Source organism: Arvicanthis niloticus, chromosome 1 (assembly GCF_011762505.2).
Source record: "Arvicanthis niloticus isolate mArvNil1 chromosome 1, mArvNil1.pat.X, whole genome shotgun sequence".
In the NCBI taxonomy this organism is placed as follows: domain Eukaryota; kingdom Metazoa; phylum Chordata; class Mammalia; order Rodentia; family Muridae; genus Arvicanthis; species Arvicanthis niloticus.
The window spans coordinates 58,236,265-58,261,690 of NC_047658.1; the positions used below are offsets into that span (position 1 = coordinate 58,236,265).

General features: G+C 34.5%; 1 protein-coding gene across 3 annotated transcripts in view; it reads left to right on the top strand.

Moving 5' to 3' along the window:
- Grm5 (glutamate metabotropic receptor 5) overlaps positions 1–25,426 on the top strand; it is a 483,575-nt gene that overhangs the window by 385,402 nt on the left and 72,747 nt on the right. For all 3 annotated transcript variants that reach the window (XM_034485471.2, XM_076937502.1, XM_076937509.1), the window contains exons 5-7: positions 8,166–8,412; positions 16,496–16,664; positions 20,431–20,557. In XM_034485471.2, coding sequence (XP_034341362.1) covers positions 8,166–8,412; positions 16,496–16,664; positions 20,431–20,557 — 543 coding nt within the window. The remainder of the gene's footprint in view (positions 1–8,165; positions 8,413–16,495; positions 16,665–20,430; positions 20,558–25,426) is intronic.

Here is a 25,426-nt window from a genome sequence, read left to right on the forward strand (position 1 = left end):
ATGCTAAGCACTGTACTATATGCAGGAAATAGCATGGTAAATAAAAATCCAAGCTCACTTAACTCACAGGGAACTGATTTTCCATTCAGAACCAACCTCAAATCTCATGGTAGAATTACAAGCTATGCAAACAAATAAACAACATAAAATAATGTTCAACAAATACTGAAAGACTGAATGAGATGTTTGCTTTAATCCCCAGTGTTAGAACTTGTGAAAACGCAAGAAAAACCAGATTGTCTTTTCTTTGGTTCAGAAAACTCATACTCTGTTGGGGGAATAGTAAAGTTCATGGATAATTCTAATACATGTCATAAAGTATTACATGTTGTAAATGGGGAAATGTATCCATCAATAAAAGATAAAGAATTTTCCTTGCAACCATGACTATCTGAATTCAATATGAAGAAAAACACACACACACACACACACACAAAGAAACAATTGTGATGGTGCACACTTACAATCTCAGTACTGGAGAGGCAGAAACAGGTACATCCCTTTGTTTTATTGGCGAGTCAGCTATCTGACCTCAGGCCTATGAGACTGTCTCAAAAATTTTTTTACTGGGCTTCATCTGTACAATAGGTAAGTTTTCTTGATTAGGAGAAAGACTGTACTTATCTGTAGGTATAAGGCAAATGATTATTTATTGTTATGGATTATAATGATTTAGTAAATTGGTGGCTGTAGGTTGTCCTATATTAACTATGAATTCACTAGTACTGAGGACTTAACTAGGTTTCCAATACCAGAGATGTTTTCCTTTTTGTTGAGCAGGTCTTAAATCCAACTAGAGAGTTGCTGGTTACCACCAGACACTACTGCACCCTCGGAATTATCATGCTAACCAGATGCTGGTGTGGTTCATACACATTATAGCTGTATAGTTCTGTTGGTTGTCCCTTCCTTCTTCAGAAGATTATGTGGTACCTTCTGTTAGCACGAAAAATTTTCAGACGTTATACAAATAAAGCCTCAATAACATGATTGTCAATATGTGAGTGGAACAAAGACGATACTAATGGTTATACCAAAACGGTTGGGAAAAAGTCCAGAAAGCCTCAATCCTACACAAAAAATATATAGGCAAGTAAGGGAAGCTTAAAAAAACAAAGGTGGTCTTCCCTTAGGAAAAAGACAAAACGTGGTTGTCCAGTGCCCAACAGGCAGCTAAGAAAATAACATTATATGGAATATACAGGTTATATGTAGCAATATACATGTACATATATGTATGTACATGTAGCAATTAGTGCAAAAAGAGGCATCAAATTGAAAAAGAGCAGGGAGAGATTCATTTTTTAAAAATGAAGAGAATGACTCTTAAGGAATGATACCTCTGTTTTCTCTCTCTCTGTCTCTCTCTCTCTCTGTCTCTGTCTCTGTCTCTCTCTCTCACACACACACACACACATATATACATATACATGTACATGTACATGTACATGTACATGTACATGTACATGTACATGCATCACACTCAGAGAGACAGTGAGACAGAGACTGCTGCATGTTGTAATGGACATATAAGCACATTTCCATGGAAACAGTGGTAAAAGATTAACTTGCTGTGGGCTATGCTTTGACCTCTGTCACAACAGGAAACAAATGGCTGTTCCATCCACTCTGAATAACAGAAATTTATTGTGGTGTGCATAACTATATAAATTTAAAAAAATAAACGAGAGTTGATGAGCCTGCTTCTATACAATGTTTTCTTTACAAGGTTACATTGTCTTACCCAATAACATCCTCAAAACTTTCAATTACTTTTTTCAACGTGATTTGCTGTCTTTCCTTGTATTTTCCTTTTTATTTCTTCCTACTAGTGGGTAGACAGAAAGTCATAGGAATAATATGAGAGTGTTTTAAGAGTTAGAATAAGAACAGACATAAAGAATTAATGAGCTATTTTTAAAATGCACTTTTGCTCATTATTTTACCCCAGAGTCATGAGTTAATTTGATAAAAAATATTATAACACTAAAATTAATTTGCCTCTCATAATGAAAAAAAAACACTATTTTAAAGAATTAGGAGGCAAATAGTCTTGGGGAACTTATCTCTCACCTCTTGGCCTTCTTTTTCTGATTTGTAAACTGAGTTTATTGGACCAAACTAAGAAGTTGCAATCAGAAATGAATTCAGAAACTAAGGAGATGTCATTAATGTAGAGAGTTGGTTTTCACTGGGTGACAATAAAGAAATTATGGTTAAGTCTTTATTTCTGAGTGTACATAAGTGGTTATGTGATATTTCTATCAACTAGCACTTAGGCCACTCCATTTATTTCTGAATACTTAGCACAGCCTGAGTGCTTTCTTTCTGTAGCATTTGGACTAGATAGATAATCTCACAAATTCCTAATATGCAAACCTTCACAAGCTCTGCCTTCCTGGTGTGGTCTTATTTTTCTTTGCTTAACACACACTAAAGCTTCAAAGTTATTTTGCCTTGGGTGAATTAAAAACTACTTTCTGTGGATTGCAAAATTAATGTAATCACAGATTGGAGGGTTTTTTAATTTATTAATCCTGTTGGAGATTACTGATTTGATTATATGCTGATAAAATTTGCCCTAAATACGAAAGCTTATATATCAAGATCCACTTTAGAATAAAGATAAAAGAAAATGTTTAGGCCTGCTTTGCTTTTACTTCTCCTTCAAAGATGGTTATGAATAGCTGACAATGTGGGTTAGCAGAGAACCTCGAGTCAAGTTGGGTCTGACCTTGAGCTATGTCAACACTGCTAAAGGAGTTGGGTTCTTTGTAGCATCATCATGCCAACTAATTAATATTTCTGTTCTTTCTTACAGTTTAGTGAGTGAGAAAAGAAGTTTGAATGAAATAGATTCTTTTATCACATACACCCATACGATTTCAATTAGCTTAGTAATATTAGGTTTAATGACTCCTAACAAGCTTCTATCATTATGCCTGTACTTGCTTTTTGTTTTTGAGGTTAAAGATTTTATTTTTCATGTTTGTATCACCAGTATGCAACAATCTGACATGCAATAAGACTCCAATAGATTAATGTATAACAAATAATGTAAATATCTTTGAACGAGTTAATGAAATAAAAACTAATGAAGAAGAAACTTCCTCTAGATCCAAAGCAGCAACAGCAAAAACAATTAACTATAACTCTGAATGTTCTACTAAGACATCTGAAGAATGACTATTAAACTAATGAAAGCATATAGCTTAGAAATATAAATATAAAAATGTAAATATTGGTGAGACTTTTATATCACACATATGTTGTTATACAGTTTTTGTTTTCTCCCACTTACTCTCAGCCCATGTTCTGGAAACTTCAAATTTGATGTTATGCAATCTTGATGCAGTTTAAACCATATGAACAATACTTACTTAAAAAAAGTGCCTGATGAACTGACACATATCTATAATCCCAGTACTCAAAAAGTTGATGCAGAAGCATCTTGATTTTTTAGTTCAGCCTGTACTATATAGTTTGGTGAGAAAAAGATAGAGAAAAGAGGTAAGAAGAGACAACAGAGAAAGAAGTTAAAGAGAGAAAGTATAAGGAGAGAGGTAGTTTTTGAGGATGAAGAAAAAGAGACGGAGGATGAAAGAGGAGGAGGAGGAAGAGGAGGAGAAAGAGGAAAAGGAAGAGAAAGAGAAAGAGGAGGAGGAATAGGAGGAGGAAGAGAAAGAGGAAGAGGAGGAGGAAGAAGAGGAGGAGGAGGATGAGGAGGAAGAGGAGGAGGAGGAGGAAGAGGAAGAGGAGGAGGACGAGGAGGAGGAGGAGGAGGAGGAGGAGGAGGAGGAGGTGGAGGAGCAGGAGGAGGAGGAGGACGCGGAGAGCAGATGAGCTGGTTGACTCCCATCTGTAAGCTTGAATCTAACTTCTCAGGCCTGTAGTTCTATTACTAATTCCATTTTCAAAGCCTCAGCAGTCTTATGCATTTATTACATGGACCTCAGCGAGTTCTTAGTTGTTATGATAAGCAAGCATTTTCACTGTATTCCAATGAGATTCAACAGATCTGTGAAATTCAAGGGAGGAAGTTAAGAAAGTAATAGACTTGAAATTGTGAGTAAATGAGAAAACAGAAGTAACTAGCATGGGTTTTATTTTTATCTCTTCATTTTCCTGACAGAAAAAGAACACTTGATTAATTGATTAGTTTGTATGTCTTAATTAATTTATTAATTAATTTAGCCAGCGATTTGCTATGTTGTTCTGGCTGTCATGAAATGAGGGAGAGGTTAATTTATATTAGATGGTAAAAACACATTGATGAAAAAGATTTCAACTAAAACAAGAAATAAAAAAGATCCATGAAAAGATCCTGTTACATTTTTTGGATTGTTTAGTTTTTCTTAAATGAGTACTACTCTATAAAGTAATGATTTCTCAAGTAATCTGATTTGACAAACTGAAGACTGGAGCTGGTATATAGTGACACTTGTCAGGGCTTCTTGACAATTATCTGGCTCCATTCACACACTCATCTTTTGTTACTAGTGCCAATCATGCATCAGGTCCTATGATAAGCTACAGAGATAGCATCTGTGCCCAAAGTAGAACCTCATAAAATTCAAAGTGTAGTGGAAACCCATGAAAAAAACTATCAGCATAGCTAAATGAAAACGAAGTATGGCCTTGATCTAAGCTACAGGCACATTGAAAACAGGCAATTTATGTTTAAGGTGTTTAGTATTAGACGGAACCACAATGTGAGAAATGATTCTCTAGGGAGGAGAGACAGTGATAAGGGTAATAAAAGATGGTGTGGAGTAAGAGCAAACAGAATGCACTGATACATGTACACCACTGCCAAAGAGTAAACTTAACAATGAATGTGGTAAATGGTCTTGTAGGGAGGAAAGGGCAGCATTGCGAGGTGTGGGAGGGTAATAAGAGAGAACAGTGTATGAGAGAAACAAGAATGCATTATTTGTGTGTTTGAAAGTATAAAACACAAAATTTAACCAATAAAAATGAACTTTAGTAACTCCAGGAAAAGTATAAAGTCTAGCATTATTATGAAATTTTATGACCATAGTGGAATAATTTTCAGCCAGATAAATAATGTAGCAGCCATATACATGCCTACAGGGAAAGGATATCAAGCTCCACAGTACAGCATAGAAAGCAGGGTATAGAAATATTCTACCATTTGTGGGAGGGCCTCTATATGATAAACTATGAATGACACTAATAAAGACTTGGAAAAAGAATAAGCTAGAATATTGTTTATCTCTTTTAAGCACAGAAAATTCTGCCTGAAAGAAGTACTAGATGCCTAAGCGATCAAAAAGAGAGAGTGGTTTTCATTTTATTGTTTTTAAAGTTTTTCAATGTGACTTTGGATCTACAAATAAATATAAATGTTAAAATAGCCAAATAATTAAGACATTCCAAACTCCAAAATTTTGTGATAAGAGTTAGATTAGAAGAAAATAAACAGATAAAAGTATTATAGAAGTATGTGGCAGGTTGAATGAATAAAGAATAATATCAACTTTTTTTTTTATAAGATGTTAGGGTTAACATGTTTCAGGAAGCCTTTGATGATTCAGTTGGATTTAGATTCAAAAGTCATAGAACATCCAGCTCGCAGGGATTAACTCAAGATAGACTGCAAAGGTTTAAACCTGGTTTCCGCTGCCTAGTTGCTGTGAAACAGAAAAAAAAAAAAAAAGCATTATTCTATATCTGAATCATAAAAGTAGTACATGTCTCTTCGGGCAATGGTAACAATGAATTGTGTTAATATTTGCATCACACTGAAAAACATATTGTATTGGTTTTAAAGAATCCTCATTTATATGACAATTGAAACATTGGAAATAGTATCAGGAACTGAACAAGGAATCTGATATCTGATAAAGGTATAACCAATCAGTTAAGTTTGTTCTGTTTTAAATATGTATACTGAATCAGAACTCACCATCCCTTTTCTTTTTAAAATTTATTTATTTATTTACTTATTTATTTATTTATTATAGACTCCAGATTTTATTCTTCTCCCAGTCCACCGTCTGACTGTTCCACATCCCATACCTCCTCCCTGCCCCCCTGTCTCCATGAGGATGTCCATAACCCATACTCCTCACCTCTCTTTTTCTACTACTGTAATGTTAAACAAAGTAATGTATCCCTGTTTAATAAGTGAAGCATTACTTTCCTTAATTTCTACAACCGTTTTGTCACTTGTCAGTTAATGGCTTGCTACCCGACCTGTGCTTAGCATAAGACAGAAGATTCATCTTTTGTCCCTCCTTTTCTAAAGTACTTGGGAGCACAATAAGTATCCACCCAGCTAGCAATTTTAACTTTTATACTTATATATTCATAGCCTGACTGTAGTAAAGCACTCAAACCTCTTAGTATCTAATAGCACAATTCTGTAAATTATGCCATTTCATTATTGGCTTTCATTCTATTTTCCACAGAAAACAAAGTAAAGTTCTCAATGAAAATCAGAAAAAACTCCAAAACTATATATTACACAGCCGTTGTTTTATCCCCTTGTGACTTATATCTTACTCCTTTTCCACTTCTTTATAATCATTTTTAAAAAAAATACTAGAAATAGATGTATCAGCACAAGCTAATGTGTCTGTCTAGAAAAAAAAACTACTCCTAACCTTTGTATTTTAGATATGAAAACATAAATCAGCCTATTAGCAATAGGACTTTCATTAGCTACAAACCCATACTTCATTCACCTATTTTCATGCTGTTCAGTCAATACAACTTCATGTAGAATTTGACATCATAACATTTACTGAATTAATACATTCATTGTTTAGTGCTTTATTCCATAACTTCTAGTAGGACAGTTTATAGATTACAAAAATATGCTTTGAGTCTGGAGGAGGTGGGTGATAAATTATCAAATAAGTATAGTAGAGACCAAATATCACAGGATGTAGTTCTCTCAGCTAAGAAGACTTGCCAGTTGGGGAAATGAAGATTGTTTGAACACTTGCAAGACAGGAAGGTACAGTATTATAGGTTAGTAGAAAATTAATTTGAAAATTATGTAAATGTATAACATGAAAATACAGTGTTATTCTGTTATAAATCACTGGAAAAAGTGTTATAAATCACTGGAAAAAGCAAATCTTCATGTTGTTAGGGAATCACATTCTTCTTCAAGGTTCATTTGTTTGTCTTTTATCTGCTCATATATTACATGCCAACCACAGTTTCACCTCTCTCCACTCCTTCCAGTTCCTCTCCTAACTTCTTGTTCTGTTCTCAAGATCAATTGCTCTCTCATTTCCTTTCAGAAAACAGCAAGCCTCCCAGGGAGCTCATGGAACATGGCATAACAAATTACAATAAAACTAGGCACCTCCCCTCATATTAAATCCTGACCAGGCAACCCAGTATGGGAAAAAGTGTCCCAAGAACAGTCAAAAGAGTCAGAAACAACCCCAATTCCTATGTTATGACTTCCACAAGAACACCAAGCTATATAACCATAAAATATGTGCAGAGGATGTAGCTCAGACCCATGGAGGTTCCATAATTGTAACTATAGTCTCTGTGAATTCCTACAAGCACTGGTTTGTTGATTCTGTAGGCCACATTCTTGTGGTGCCTTTGACCTCTCTGGTTCATATAATCCTTCTTCCCCCATTTTCAAGAGGTTTCCTGAGCTAATACTTGGCTGTGGGTTGCTGCATCTGCTCCCATCAGTTACTGGATGAAGCCTCTCTGATGAAGATTGGACTAGGCTATAATCTATGAGTAGCAGAATATTATCAGAAATAATTTCACTGACTTTTTTTGCCAGTCTTGTTTGGTGCTATGCAAGTTCTCTGGGTTATCCAGCCTCTGATTCCAGGTCATCTCATGTAGTAACCTCGGGTTGACCATTCCCACAAGTTCTGCATCAATGTTATCCCAGCACATCTTGCAGGATAAATTGTAGGTTGAAGGTTTTATGATTGGGTTGATATCCCAGAATTCATCATTTAAAAATAATACCACAAATGGTGAGGAAGAGTTGAGAACATGTTCACACGTGTTTTGTTTTGTTTTGTTTTGTTTTCAGTGTGGTCCCCAGTTGTAAATCTGATGAGCTCTTTATCATTTTTCAAGATCTATGAATGTAGCTATAGACAGGAGCTGGGTAATACTTCAATGTTAATCCTTAACTTGTTTCTCAACAGGTTCTCTGACCCTGAGAACGCATCATGTTCAAGATTCCAAAATGGGATTTGTGATCAATGCAATCTATTCTATGGCCTATGGGCTCCACAACATGCAGATGTCACTGTGTCCTGGCTATGCAGGGCTCTGTGACGCAATGAAGCCAATTGATGGGCGGAAACTTTTGGACTCCCTGATGAAAACCAATTTTACTGGAGTTTCTGGAGATATGATCCTATTTGATGAAAATGGAGACTCTCCAGGAAGGTACTGTTACAATCTCATTGTGGACAATAGTGCCTGAATAGTAGTCACTTTCTATCCCGACTGTCTTTCTTTTTTGGTTACTCAGGTTTCTGGGGCAGATTTGGTGAAAGCTCTTACTCCAAAATGAGCCAAGTTAGATAAGGATGGCCTTATTTCTCTGTGGCCAAGAAAGAACACTGATGTTAATACTCAGTGTATACTTTTAAAGTCATCACCACATTTCAGTGGCATAAACTTAAGAGACAAAATTCTCAATTTATTATAGACAAAGAAAAATACATCCTTTGGGTCTCTCAGAGCATGTTAGTCAGGTTATTCCCAGCCTTTGGTTACTTCTTATCACAACACTATTCTCAGACAGGAGAATTCTATTCCTGGTAGTTCAGGATTCTGGTGGAGATCCTCCTGCTCTGTTTACTCTACTTACTGGTGAGTCACATCATACTTTCTTTTGTTATCTTGTAATAGGAGCCCTTGTTGAGTTAACGAACTGCTTTTCAATCTGAATTTTCTATTATTTATGTAGAGGTGACTGAAAATTATGGAACTTGTTTATCATTAAGCCATCCTTTAGAGAAATCACTAGGTACTGAAAAGTTTCCAGAATTCATCTCTATCTCCAACAATAAAGACTTAAGTTTTGTTAAAGACTATACTTTGAATATACAAGGAATAATTAATTGAATTTATCAACAGAGGTCGGTAGCTACTCTGCTGTACAAAACCAACAACAACAAAGAAATGAAAAAAAAAATAAAGCACATAATAAATAATCCAAAGGATCCTTTGGTTCCAGGTTCTTCTCCTAGCAGCAATTTATGTCTCCCAGTTGTGTTCAAAGAATTATCTGCATACTGTTTGCAGCTAGTCCTGCCAAGAGAGTGACACATGAATCCCCTCCTCCACTCAACTTGCAATCCAAGTGGCCACACCTTCTGCCAGCAGCCTCGGTTTAACACATTTCCACCTCCTGAAGTAAACTGGAGCTGGCCCTTCATACAGCTGGCAACATTACACAAGCTTCACTGCCAAGAGGCAGACAGCTAGTTCCAGGTCACATGGCCAAGTGAAAACCTGGTATTTCCTATATTCTAGAGACTTCAGGGCTTTTATACTAGCCTAGACATTTGCAAAACTAACTGGCTTTTTATGATTTTCTGTTTTGGAAATCTTCTGCAAGTCCACTGTGGGGAAAGAGAAACATTTTCTAAGTACCAAAGGAAACTTCACATGCACTATACATCTGAACACTAAATATAAACTCTGATTCCTGGGTATGGATTTATTGTTCTTTTGTAAATACCCACAACACCAGTGTTACCCTAGTTCCTGTTAATAGAATGATGATAGCAGTATCACCAACTCAAGAGATTTTTTATCATGTGTCCAAGCCAGAGCCACAAACCATATGATTAGAAAATGTCTCTGGTGGCTCAACTCCAGCCCAGTGGGAAACATTAATGAATTAAGCAAACCATCACTGCTTCATTCACAGTACTTCAAGACATTTGTGATAGATGTACTTAGGGGATACTGCTTCCTCACCCCTTTTCAAATCACTTCAAGCATGATGAAATTATAGATACTTTTTTCAATGATAGCATGCATACTATTTTGCAAACAAATTTTACAACTTAGTATTTGCTTAGAGTTTACGCATGAACTGCTGTATTTCAGTATTAAAACAGTAATAATTAATAATTTCAACTTTTTGTTTTGCCGATGCATCTAATTTATATATTGTTTATACTAAAATCACTGACAAATAATATTAATTTAAATAGATATATAAAATATAGATACAACTAAATGGGGTTATACAATAGGAACCCATCTACAACTGATATTTTAGTCAATGTGTGTACTTCAGAACACATACTAAACTAAGTGCTCCCTTTCTAAATCATATGAACTAAGCAATCTTTTATCCTCCTTTTTTATTTATAGAAAGTAAAGATTACAAAGGGTAAATTTGGGTTGGTTAGGGAGATGACACAGTGTTACAGAACATAAGCTGGTGTGAAGACCTGGGGTCAAATTTCCAAGATACAATAAAGCTTAACATGGTAAGCTATATCAATAACTGCAACAATTCTACTGTGGGAAGTAGAGAAAGAAGTCTTGAGATGCCCATGGGCCGATGGAACTACAACACACACACATACACACTAACACACACACACACAAACACACACACACACACTTGAATGACTGACTCACCCAAAGCCATAGTATAAAAAAAAATGAGTGTTAAGGTTTGAAGTGTTCTAGGCTTCAACACCTCACCTTATATATCAGCCTCACAATCCACCAGATCAAAGTAAAATAAACATATATTTTGAGAAATGTATTTTCAAGAATTAGGTTTTGTGATATAAAAAGTTCCATCTACACTGGATTAAAGAAATTCCCATCTGAGAAAGGAAGCAGAGGAGCCAGAGGTAATGAAGGATACTGCTATATGAGCAGAATTCTGGAGGATCCTAGACAGAGAAAGGAAGAAATTGGTGAGTTAATGACTATTCTCAGAGCTGTGATTGTATACCTGGCAGAAAGCAACTTTACAGAAGGAAGGATATATTTGAACTATTGATTTGAGAGTTCAGTCCATAGCAGTAGAGAATGCATGGTGCAGGAACCAACTTCAGCTGTGGCAGAAGAGTGTGAAATCTCACCAGGACCACAGGTGTAATGAGGTCTCTATTTCACCTCTTGCCTGAACCTGAGAAAGCACTTCTTAGAATTACGACTTGAACCAAGAGCTCTTTGTTTGGGCATGCTCTTAATAAATAAAAGATTATAAAGTAAGTTTTCATTGCTATATCTTGATGCTATCATTATTATATCATGGTGCTACCAATGGGTGGGGCCCTATCTCTATAGCATCTATTGCACTGTTTTTGGCTTTTTTTTTTAGTGGACTTTATATTTTTAAAGTTATATAGTTACTTGGCCCAAAACTACTTTGTCCACAATGTCTGCAACTTTAACTACACACGCGTGTTTTTCCTCACCAAACTACACAGTTTTCCTAGGTTTGTGCTCCCTTTTACTGTAAAGACAAACAGGAACAAAAACTAGCCACAACTTTGATATTATGATGTTCAAGATCTTATGATTCGGACAATTGAAATACCTCATCAGCCCAGGTTCTTCTTTCCTTTCTCCACACAACTTAGTCCTTTACTTTGGAAATCACTCTAATTCCATTACTCAGAACACAGCAAGATTCTTTAACAGCATTTAACTCAAATGGCTAGTATCCCAATTCTGGACAACCTCACTCCCCTTTTAAAACCGCATTATCATAGCTTTTAGTATCCACATCTCTGTTTGTTCTGTGATCTTCCCAAATCCCTTCAAAATTCCTTATTGTTCTCTGCATGTAGGATTCTGTGTCCCTTTCGACACAGATCCCAACTCTTCCATACTCCTATCAAAAACCACTTCCAAATGCTTAAGCACTAGGTCAGGTAGTCATAGTAATGATCCCACTTCTCAGTATCAATTTTCTGTTTCTGTGAGTTTCTGGTAAATGACAAAATACTTGACAAATAAAGTGAAAAGAAAAAGAATGTTTTGGCTTCCACTGTGTGATTATAATCTATCATGGATGACAGAGAGTAGGGTAGTCATAATATCTCATACTTATGGTTATAAGAATATAAGGCTTCTTGGTCATGGAACAGAGGTAGGACAAGAAGTAGAAGCAGTATGAGACGCTCAAGTCTGTTCCCTTGGGATCCTTGGGATCCTTATGATCCAGCTAGTTCTTACCTGCTAGAGATTCCACAATCTCTCGTAACATATCCACGACCAAGACAAAGTGAACAAACTCAGGAGCACATGGAAGATATTTTACACTTAAACCATAAGATACAGAAATCAATTCTGACTCATCCATTAAGATTGTTTAAGAATACTCTTTGGTTACTGTTTTTAAACCTTATTTCTGATGAGAGTACTATTAAACCATAGTACTTTAATATTAAAAATTGATTTTTGGGGACTCCTGAGTTTTTGAGTTTACAAAAGTTTACATGAATATTATGTCTCAATGTGCTGTGCAACAGCAATCTTTAATTAACACATCAATATTTCTACACCAGAACATATGAACATGTCACACTCTGCTCTATCAATGGACTATAAATAACTTCATAAATGTCAGCTTTTATCCTGAGATAATTATAAATAGGTTTATGTTTTGCTACCAAGTGAGTTATAAAAATATCATGGTTTTCAGAGTTCTAGGGATTTCAAAAATTGCACATAAGAAGCATGAATCCTTACCATTTGTTGTCAATGATTCAGGTTGTGGGTTTGAAAAATACGATTTGCAAACCAAGTCAAAATTTCAGTAATAAAGTTTTAAAATACATAGAAGCATTCAAGAAATGATACTTTGTCTGTGAATATACTGTATTAACAGAACAGAATAATTAAAGGTTATTTCAAATATGTTAAAGATGCTATCTAGTATAAAGAGCAAAACTTGCTGGGAAACTTTGTCAGGAAGCTGGTCTTAAGAGGTATGGCTTCTATTTTGATCATAACTGCACAGAGAAGATGGAGAAGATATGGTAAACTGAATATAACTTATTATTTAAAACAAAATTAAACAGTATAAAGTAGGATAAATAGTGGTGTGTGAATGTAAAATATTGGGAAATAATATAAAGGAAAGGAATATAAAATTATACTAGGACACTGTTATTTATCTTTTACATTAAGTGGTTAAATATTGATTTTAAGTAGAATAATAAGACATTCTGTAGTCCCTTAAGCAACCACTGAGAATTTTATAATGAAGAAGAATGTATATAAAGCCAAAGAATGGATTTAGGAAAGATTTTCCAAAAAAAAAAAAAAAGCCAAGCTAACTATAAATGGAATAATAAGAACACATGAGGCAGGAAAAGAGCAACAGAGATTGCAGAAAGTGGTGTCTACCTAAAAAGTTGTTGACTTATTGCTATCTGGGCTAAGGGATCATAAATAAACAGATGTTCTATATAAATATTCATATTTTCTTGAATAGAAATCTGAGTCTTAACAAAGTAAAGAGCTAACCCTTAGGTCATATAATCACTCATCTATTTTTACATTACAATTGAAATAGTGTAATCAATATAGCAAGAATTCCATTATTAGTAATATTATATTCAATTTTGACCAAACTTACCATCACTCCCTTTCAGTTGTGATTTACCTAACCTCACAGACACAGACTATTAAAATGCTGTTTTTGGTTACTGTCCACAGTAACATCAAAATACTTCTTTGTAAGTATGCTTGGTGTAGTTTTCAAAATTCTAGACACTAGGAAATACCCTTATATCCAAAATGACCCTACTATGGTCTCTATATTGGACTTACATCAAATTTGTTGACATACATGTTTTTAACTTTGTTTTTTTTTAACTTCTGTTTTTGAATGATATATAAAATTGATTTGAAATTTTCTTAAGAAGGCTTCCTATAGATACTCAGAAAGAGACAGCTGTGAAGACAGAATTTTTGCACAGAATGATAAGGAATTAAGAGGCTATAGTACAAGAAAAGTAAAATGGAGGAGGGAATAGGGGAAGAGGGAGAAAACGAGAAACCAGGCTGGCAATAACATCTCTCTAGCAGAATCCTATAATGAATATAACATTAATCTTTGTTTCTAATACTGTTTTATAACTGAGGTTTATAACAAACCATCAGAAGGCATACAAAATTATTTACTGATCATTTTGGAAATGAGATCTCCTAGGTTAAATAATGGGTAAACGCTATAGGAAGCCACTAAATTTTAAATTTTCACCTAAAATTTGAATATGAATACTTTCGAGACACTCATTTTTTTTAACTTTTGAAGAAGAATGAAGTCTATGTCCCCCTTGTGTGTGTTGTTTAAAAGTGTCTTTCTGTTTTTGAAAAAGTAAAGAATTGTTGCACGGAGAATCATTTCTATCTCCCTCAACTTGTTTGGTGCATAGCTACTAAAAGTTGTTATGGTGATGCTACATGTTCACAGTAAGCAATTACTGATAGGATCTTTGTTGTTGATGTTGTTGTGTATGAAAAATAAAAAGGCTAGTTCTAAAGCTCAGTGTCTAGGTTCATTCTCTCAGTTTGAATAATTAAACCAAAATTAAGAATTAACATTTCTGAAAATCACTTTCTGTCAATAAGTCACTTGATGTTCTCTAGAGTGCTTATGTTTATTTTAAAACCCTTTGTCTCCTTACCCTTTAGGCTTCTTCTTTACAGAAAACTGAGGTCATGGGACATAGATCATGACTAATTTAATGAGAAGAAGGACCAGCTGGCTTAAAGTATAAAGGCTTGCTTAGGGTCCTGACTCTGACATCTGTGTTCTGTATAACCTGGTCATAACAACTAATCTAAATGAACTTCAGTTCAATTATTTATAAAATTAATATCTTAGTCTAGACATTTCTAGGATTGAAAATTGGAAGAAATGGTAGTGTTCATCATTTTTAATGAACATTTAGAGTCTTCATATCTCTTCAAATCATCAACAGTGAAAAAAGAGGTCTCGAGATACTGACATTTCTTTCAGAGTATTAAATTCAAAGGTTATTTGTTTGGAGAAAGTCATGTATTAAGACTTACAAGTCTGTGTGTTTGAAGTAGCCAGTGACATAATACATAATTATTTTTACTTGACTGCTCTTTGTTCTAAGTCCTTAAGTCATTGCATATTTAGAAACCACAGGCCAACTCTGACAACATGGAAAAAATATCTCTAGATCATTCTTTTGGAGTAAAGAATTTGAAGGCAAATGAAGCAATTCAAGACAACCCCAAAGTTATTGATCAGGCAAAAAATTATTAGAATAGGTTAATTCTGAAGATGAAAATACAAGTGATCATGTTGTTACATTATTTTAGTAGGTTATACAAAGTTCATTCATTAAGGTTTTACATAGATCATCTAATTGAGTATGTAAACTTGGTAGACATAATTATAAAAATAAAAACAAAATATTGGAAGTTAGAGAGAATATTCATAAACCCCTCTACTGGTGTTGAAAGTTCTGCAAAGTAGGAGACATAGTATACAATATGAGGACATCCTATACTAAGGACCACCTATAGAAATGTGAAAGGCTGTGGAGTGTTTCACTGAAAGATCTCTGTTTAGAAAACTGTTTCATAAATACTTCACTGGAAATACAAGACAGGGCTTGCAAATTGGACATTGATTTACTCTCCTTATATTTTGTCCCTAGACTCAAAATAAGAATGGTTACTAAGAAAGACTGAGAACCCATGGCATGCATTTACTGTGCAGTATTTTCAGCTACAGTGCTTTACAAACAACTTTCAGTGTTTTTTAAAACATTCCTTAAATTATCTTTATAAAATGAATTTAACCACTGATAAGTGGTGAAATAAAAGCGAAATCAGACCCGTCCCTCATTTATTCTAATTCACAAGCTTTCAGTAGCTTTAGTTAAAATATATAACAAAGACAGTGAAACTAAGCATTTTTAAAAGCTCAGGCTATTTCAGACTTCCAAAGTAATACCTCTTTATTGTAAACACCAATTTCAAGATTAAAAAAAAATGACTGGGCATCATTTATGTTTCATAAAGCAAAATTTTATGGTACTAAAGTATCCTTCCTAAATTACCCTTTTATTCCTTAACACCTCCAAAATGAGTTCAAAGAATAAGCAGATTTCACAGTAAGCAAGGAATCTCTTTAGCATGTTACTAGGACATAGTTAAAAACCTCCCTGGCTTCTTCCAGGTCTTCCAGAAGACCAGCAGAATCCATGCTTAATATTGCTGAAGTTATTTCAAAACTGTCTTTTATCCTTCCTAAGAAGCAATCACTTTCTCACATGGGATTGTTTTCTATTTCAGGTGTAAGTATGACTCTAAAAATAGATTTTTATTGTAAAAATGAAAATAGGCAGAATTTTGTATACACATATTATTACAAAAACTTCCAGTATGATTTGCAGAGCAGTAAATGTATTTAGGGGAATGAAACTATTCCATTTGCATATATAAATATTTATTATATTAGTTGAATAACTATTATATTTTTGTTTCTAAGGTATGAAATAATGAATTTTAAGGAAATGGGAAAAGATTATTTTGATTACATCAATGTTGGAAGTTGGGACAATGGGGAATTAAAAATGGACGATGATGAAGTGTGGTCCAAGAAAAATAACATCATCAGATCTGTGTGCAGTGAACCATGTGAGAAAGGCCAGATAAAGGTAAAATGGAATCCACGTTTCGTTAACTGTTTCAGATTTAGTTGTGTTAATTCTCATTGGCTGCTTTATTTTTATTTGACACTTGTTTTGTTTTTTACATTGTAAGCTTCTAATAGGAGACAATGAGCTTACTTTTTATTTTATTCTGATCAATTCTTTAGGAAGGTTAGCATTCAATTCACAGTAGTCTGAGTAGTTAATCTGAGCTCATTGATCCAACTGAGGAATCATTTTTAGTCCTGTTCACTCTTCCTCCATATGCATGCTTACAAAAATAAGACTATAAAAATAAAGTTATTCCTGAGTTGAATATCTAAGAGCTGGAAAATATAGTTAACAAATAGCTACTAAAAATCTCAATGTATTACTTTATTAAGATCAATGAAGCAAACCACATGTGTTATTCTAATTGGAGGATTTAATATAAATGAGGAAAAACATATGAAATGTAAATAATATTATGAAAATGTAATAATTTCTTTAAAATAATAAACAGCAGTGAGAGAGCAAAAGAAGGGGAGAGTACTTCTGAATGAAATTTCAAGTCTCAAACCAAAAACAGGGTATAATTTCAAGGAAATGTCACTGATATATGGAAAACAGAAATAGAGAAGGTACAGAAATAACAGGGCCTTGAAATTGACAAATCCAGAATATATATATGGTTGCTTTAAATACCTGCTATGAAAGAAAACATTAAAATAACAAGTGAAGACCATTTTTTGATAATTTTTAATATTATACTAAATAAACAACCTATATTTTATGACATAGAAGTAGTAGTATTGACTAAAATATTGACACATGTTGGCCCACATATATTTTTGGAAGCAGAGTGACAAACAATGAAACAAGAAGGAAGAATTAAAATACAGGATGCTGACTATGATGGCAAGAAAAAAAATAATGAGGGCCAAAATAAGTAGAAGTGACACTGGAGAAAATTTTTCAGATTATAACAACTCAGTACTAGCAGCTGATTAAATATTGGGTCAGAGAAGAAAAACAAAATATGAGAAATCAACTGGCACTCCAAGTACCACTGACGTGAATGAAAGAAAAATGAATTTCTAAGAGATGGTTCAATACATAAAGATACTTATCAGAGTGCCTGACTAACTGGGTTCAATCCCCAGGACTCATATTATAGAAAAACTACCTCTTGTAATTTCTGATATCTGAATGAATGCACAAACCTAAAGACAGAGAGATGAGAGAGAGAGAGAGAGAGAGAGAGAGAGAGAGAGAGAGAGAGAGAGAGAGAGGAGGGAGGGAGGAAGGAAGGAAGGAAGGAAGGAAGGAAGGAAGGAAGGAAGGAAGGAAGGAATAGAGGCAGAGAAAGAGAGAGAGGGAGAGGGAGAGGGAGTGGAGGGGAGGGGGAAGGGGGAGGGGAGGGAGAGGAGGGAGGGGGAGGGGGAGAGGAAGGGGAGAGGGAGAAAGGAGGTGGCTTCAGAGGAAGGTAGATAGATTAATTTCAAGATTTGTTGACTTTTTTTATGTAACAAGCAAAGGAAGGATATTTAGTTTAGAAAATGGGAAAAAACTATTATTAAAGATCCAGATTTAGAAATAAACTAGTTAGAGCTTAAATTGACAGTATTTGAATAGATTTAAAAAAATGACCAAACCGAAAGTTTAAAAAAATAATAAGGGAAGTAAACATAAGCCTTCAAAAATATCTGTTCTGAAAATATTAGGAATTGAGAGGTTAAGCAAAGCCAATTCAGAGAGGAAGACATTAGAGGAATCCAGTCAGACAGCATGGTGGTCAGCAAATGGCAAACCAAGGAGGAGGAAAGAGGGACAGACACGCAATCTGAGAATTTGTGTGTCCTCTTGTTCTTCTCGAACAGAAGGCCATGAAATGGGCAAAATACAGTGATACAGAGTCTGTGGGGAAAGCTAGTAAGGAGCAGTTTCTACTCTGAGGACACTAGTTTTAACTAAAACATGGTTTGTCCAGGAAATCAAAAGCAAATTAAGAACAAATAAAAACGTAATTAAGAAAACAGGTAAGATTAGTTATTGAAGACGCATAATGCTCTGGGGAGAGGAAAAGTAATATTGAAATAATTTAATTGCTCATCAAAAAACTTAACATTTCAGGTATGCAGAATACTTGAAAGAATTTTGTTAGATCTTTTTACTCAAATTTACTTTTACTCAAACTTAACACCTTTGAGATGTTAGATGCAGGGTAAGTTATATTAATAGCAATATTAAGGTTCTCAGTCACAAGACTAAGAGAATTTGGGAAGCTAAAACTAGGCAAAAAAAAAAAAAGACCACCAAAAATAAGAATAATTTTAACACCTGGTAAATAGTTTAACGGCTTGTGGAATTTCTAAAATTATCTGTATACTCTGTTATGACATATGACAAAATTTGAAACTATGACCTGAAAGCTAAATCTGATCTACTGACTATTTTTACATATAAAATTTTATTGAAATATAATGACACTTATGTATTTGACCTTGACACATTTTCTGTAGGCACTCTAATGCTTTTTCAGCAGTTAGGTAGGTTAGATATTACAAGTATATGCTCCTAACTTTAAGTATACAGTATTTGATAGAAGTGTTTCTGAATACTAGGTAAATGGTAACAGAAACCTTCATTTTGGCAAGTCACACTGTAATTAAAATGTTCATGATAAGACCTTTGTGAATTTTTCTAGGTTATCAATTATTTCTAATTTTGAATGCTACTTATAGAAACACATACAATTTAACAATTGTGGGATGCACGTGGCTTTTTGAAAATTTATGGCATTACAGTTTGAAAGCATACTTAGAAAATCCTTGAATAGCGTGAGATAGAATAGAGAGATTTCTTGGCATGCTTTTCTACCATGTTGTATAGGATATAATCTATATTATGATAGAGTTTGGTTTCCTGTCCCCATAGTATTAGCATTTGTTATATAATTACATTTGCCTAGTTGCTTACTTTTAAATTGTTTTCTGTGTTTTTTTAAATAAATCTCATTTTCACTCTACTCAGTATACATTTGACATTATTTTGTTAATTTGACTCAAAGTTGTAATTGAGCACCTTCATTTATAGTAAACTTCCATGACATTGTTCAAAGATTTATGAACTTGATTTCAGTGGAGATTTGTCATCTTTTCAATGGCAGTGGAAGCACCTTTACTTTCAGTATGTTCATAGTAGTAACTGTGGGAAAGTATATTGCTATTTTAATGAATAATGGATGTGAATCTAAAAGGATCATGTAAAAAAGTTAAACCAAAATGTCTTTGAATAATCAAGGAAAATATATCATGGTGTTGTGTTTCAGAGAGACTGTTAAATGGGAATTATTTTTGGAAAAGTAAATAAATTTAGATTGGCAAAATATTGACATTAATAACAAATGTGAAATGAGCCATGGACTGTCAGCATATTTCAAAGGTGAAAAACTTAGTATCTTGAATTTGCAAACCCTTGTAAAGGTCTGGAAAGAACATCTCAGTATTTTAAATAAGCCTACTTATGTAACATAATCTAACAATTGTCTAAGAATGGTTCAGATTACCCTGAAAATGAAATTCTCCTTTCCTCGTTGTATTTATATAATAAAAAAATAGTCTTATTAATAAAAAATGGTCAAAATTTAGAGCCTTACATTTTATCAATCACTGGTATAAATCCCTTGGTAGTTATACCAAGGGAACTCTAATATGAAATGAGTTTGGATAAGATATATCTGTTTTAGTTTCTAAGTGGCAACATTAATCAGAATGTCAAATCTTCTCCTCAGGTGATCCGGAAGGGAGAAGTCAGCTGTTGTTGGACCTGCACACCTTGTAAAGAGAATGAGTATGTTTTTGATGAGTACACGTGCAAGGCATGCCAACTGGGGTCCTGGCCCACTGATGACCTGACAGGTACATGTAACACAATGTCTCTACAATCCTCTGTAATAGACTGAAAATGATGAGGCCATGGCAAGGAAAGGGTCCCTTTATGCATTTTTCACATAGTTGTACTTAGGGACAAAAGTTTCCTTGGAAACAGAGCTTTCCCAAAGCCTGACTAATCATTGGAAGCTTTTGATTTCAGGGAAAATTCTGCCTGATTTCTATCCTCGTCCTCAAACAGAGTTCTTGGCTGTCTACTGGCCATGCTCAGCCCATTCTCAGAACATCTTATGAGTTCCTAAGTAGGCCATGAACTTCCTGTTAAGAGGCTGATGTCCAAGTCCAAGAAGAAAAAGCTAGAGCTTTTTAAAAATTAAATTGTGTCTTTTCTGTAATTATCTTTTCCTTTCGGAAACCTTAAGCTTTCAAGTTACCAATGCTGCTTTTAAGTAATGTGGGCAAAGGGCAAGACAGACTGGCCATTGTTGTTTGTTTGTTTGAATTTGATTTAATTTAGGATCTGTATTTCAAAAGCTACTCCATTACTCCATAGTGTTCATGCCATGCTCTACATTTATTTTTAATATTTTCAATAGAAAACCAAAGTCTAAATCCCCACAGTCTTCCTTCCAACCCATTACCAATGTACTCGATATATTTTCCTAAAAGTGAAATAAAGACACAAAGACTAATATTGTCTGTCTTAAGGAACTTCATAGTTTAATGCTAAAGACAAAATATACAAACATGATTAATATAATGAATAAAAATTAAGATAATCATATTCAGCAAATTAAATGAATTACAAACATAAATGTTACATGTTTATCCTCACTTGTGTGTCCTAGACTTTATGGAAACAAAAAATCTTATGTGAATAGAAGACATGAAAGTAAAAGCATCATTTTCTAGGGGAACAGACAAGACTAATGAGAAATGGAGGAGAAAAAAGAGGATGGTTAGCGTAGAGATAGAATATGTTCAAAGTACATATTGGCTTGAAATGGTCTCCTATATACTCCTATATAAAAAATGAGGCCAAAACCAGGCATTCCTGGAAAAGCACCCACAAGAGATATGGCCAGTGTTTCTAGTATTAAGATAGACTTTAGCACAGGACCTTTAGAAGATAGATCATAAGATTATCATGGTTAAAGCCTCTACCTCATGGGATAAGTGATTATCCATGGCCATTGTACTAGCTTACATAAAGGCCATGATTATAAAATTCCTGTGATCTGGAGGCTTTTGAGACTTGCTCACACTAAGACTCTTTATTAGTGAGTGATATTTATACAGAAGATTTCTCTTTCTTAAAAAGATCTGATTTAATAAAGCATCCAAGTGCCTAATGGGAGCATTGAGTCCTGTTTTTATCATCAGACAAGATTTCTGATATTCTCAGGCATTCCAGAGATGACTCAGAGATGAGCACTTGGCCAAAATGAAACGTTTTAATAGAAAAGTTTATTAGGTATACACATATGCCATAAATTAAAATGCCTACAAGAAAAGAATTATAATTAGTTTTCTGTGAGTTTTGTGTGGTAGAGTATTGATGATTTTTTTATATCAGTTCATTTTTTTTTCTAATTTCAAACTATATTATTTTTGAGTTTTAAAACTTTTGTATGTTCAACAATATTGCAGGGTTAATTAAGTACCTTTTCAGTGAGGACAGTGGTCCCTTGGTATATTTGGAAATTGGCTTCAGATCCCTGGATAAAGGATACATGCTAGAATCTTGTAAATAAATCTATTAACTACCTTAAATAGAATGGAACAATATCTACACATTAGCTTCTCATAGAGCCTTATAACTATTAAATTATCTGTTATTGGTTTATAAATCTAAATTCAATGTAAGCAGCTATATAAAGTTTTATCATAATAAGATGTTAAGGGAATAATGGTAGTAATATAAAGACAACTTTATAAATACAGATTATTTTTATTAATAATTTTCCCATTTGCCTGCAATTGTTTGAATCCCTGAGTGGAGTACCAATAGATACAATCACCGTGGTACTTCTAATTTCAGTTTTTGTCTTTTATGTTCTAACATAATGCTATGGAAAGTGAACATGGTATATTACATCATTATCTTAATAGACACATTTGATTATTGCCATTTTCATTATACTATTGTATGGGTGATATAGAAAGTAAATGGAAAAACAAACATGTTTTCACATTTGGCCTCAGTAGCATATTCTTCTATATACCGTGCAATGTGGGGAGAAAAGCTATAACACACACACACACACACACACACAAACACACACACACACACAAACACACACACACACACATACATATACAAACACACACTGGAAAACTGTACAAAATAAGCAAACAAAAGCAGATAAAATGAAAATAGAGGAACAGTAAAGAATATATAAGTTAAAGTTGTCACAAAAGATTTCTGTACAGAAAGGACGTAGGTGATAAATAGAAATTGCTAGCAAGTGATGGAGGAAGGACATTTCTGACAAGACAGCATATATAGGAAAGAAGATATATTGTTGGATTTCAGAAAGGTATAAGGGCAAAATTTGATTCCCACTGGAAGAATGTGCTCGGGATTTGAGTGTTGAAGTGTCAATAGAATGAGCAACCATTGAAGATATTTTATAGGTTGCAGCAGTATGATTAATGATATGTTATTAAATAACATTCTTTTCTCTGTGAGGTAAAATAATTTGGGGAGATATAGAATGTAAAAATCAAGTGGACAGATCATGCTACAGCAGACAAGATATCTTGCTGTCTTTAACTAAACAATGCATTAAAATAACTGATCTATGATTAGGTATTACATCTGCAATACATACAGACAAACTGAATAAACAAGATATTAAGGAAGACTGTCAAATTTCTTACCTTAAACACTAGATGAATAAATGCACTTCTTCATATGTATCAATATTTTAGTGTTAGATAAGAGCAACTTGAGATGACATTTTATATTCTCAAATAGAAAGTAATTAATTTAAAATCGTGTGGCTTTAACATGCTGGAATGAGTAGCATGGACTAGAAATAGAATATATAATTAAGTTTCTAGGAAACTTAAAATCTTGTGATATAAAAGTGTGTTTTTTAAAAAAAAGTAACAACTGTGCAATTAGTATTATAGATGTAGAATAAACATAATATTGTGAGGAACCGGAGAATTGGGAAAAGCTTAACCTTAAAATGTAAATCAATACTCACAGGAAAAGTAGTGATGATGATGATGATTATAAAATTATATGGTTCTTCCATTTCCGTTAAGATTGTAACCTAGAAATGAAGTAGGATGGCTAATGTGCTGTTTCCTTGTCTAGTATAAAGGACACACCCAAAAGATGCTCTAACATACAACAAGGACACATGCTCCATAGCAGCATGTTCATAGCAGCCTTATTCATAATAGCCAGAAGCTGGAAAGAACCCAGATGTCCTTCAACAGAAAAATGGATATAAAAAATGTAGCACATTTACACAATGGAATACTGCTCAACTATTAAAAAGAATGAATTCACGAAATTCTTAGGCAAATGGATGAAACTAGAAAATTTCAACCTGAGTGAGGTAACCCAATCACAAAAGAACATACATGGTTTGTGCTCATTGATAAGTGGATATTAGCCCTAAAACTCACAATACCCATGATATAACTCACAGACCACATGAAGCCCAAGAAGAAGAAAGACCAAAGTGTCAGTGCTTCAGTCCTTCTTAAAAGGAGTAACAAAATACTCACAGGAGCAAATATGAGACATCTCCCTCAGTTCCTTCAACACTTCCCCTAAGTCTTCCATAGGGGTCCTGACCTCAGTCCAATGTGTGGCTATGAGAATCTGCATTTGTCTCAGTCAGCTGCTGGTAGAGCCTCTCCGAGTACAGCCATGCTAGGTTCTTATCTGCAAGTACAATGTATCATTAGTAATAGTGTCAGGATTTGATGCCAGCCCATGGGATGAATCTCAAGGTGGGCTGATCACTGGTCAGCCAATGGTTCAGTCTCTGCGCCATTTTTATCTCTGCATTTCTTTTAGCCAGGAACAATTTGGGGTCAAAAATTTTGAAGGTGGGTTGGTGTCCCTATCCCTCCACTGGGGACCCTGCTAAATACTGGAGGTGGTCTCTTTAGGTTCTGCATTACCACCGTCGGGCATTTCTGCTAAGGTCCTGGGATTGAGTCTTGGGATCCCCTCTGCCCCATCACAGGTCTCCCAATCCCCTGAAGTTGGATAGTTCCATTCATTCTCTTGGCTCTCTGGGCTTCTCTCTAGTCTCCCCCTATACGTGATCTTCCCCCTCTTCCCTTCCCTTTCCCTTCCAGGGTCCTCCCTCCTTCTGCTTCTCATGATTATTTTGCTTCCCCTTCTAAGTGGATCCTCACTTGAGTATTCTTTTTTTTTTTAACTTCTTAGGGTCTGTGGGATGTATCATGGGTATTCTGTACTTTTGGCTAATATACACTTATTAGTGAATGCATACCATGCATGTAGTTTTGGATCTGGGTTATGTTACTCAAGATAATATTTTCTAGTTCCATCCATGTGCCTGTCAAAATTCATAATTGTTTTTAATAGCTGAATAGTACTCTATTATGTAAATGAAATTCATTTTCTATATCCATTCTTCACTTGAGGAACATCTGGGTTGCTTATAGTTTCTGGCTATTACGAATAGGCTGCTATGAACATAGTGCATGTGTCCTTGTGATATAGTGGAGCATATTTTGGGTATATGCCCAGGAGAGGGATAGCTAGCTGTGTCTTCAGGTATTACTATTTCCAATTTTCTGAGAAACTGCCAGATTGACTTCCAGAGAGGTTGTAACAGTTTGCAATCCCACCAGCAATGGAGGAGTATGCATTCCCATTTCTCCACACCCTTGCTAGCA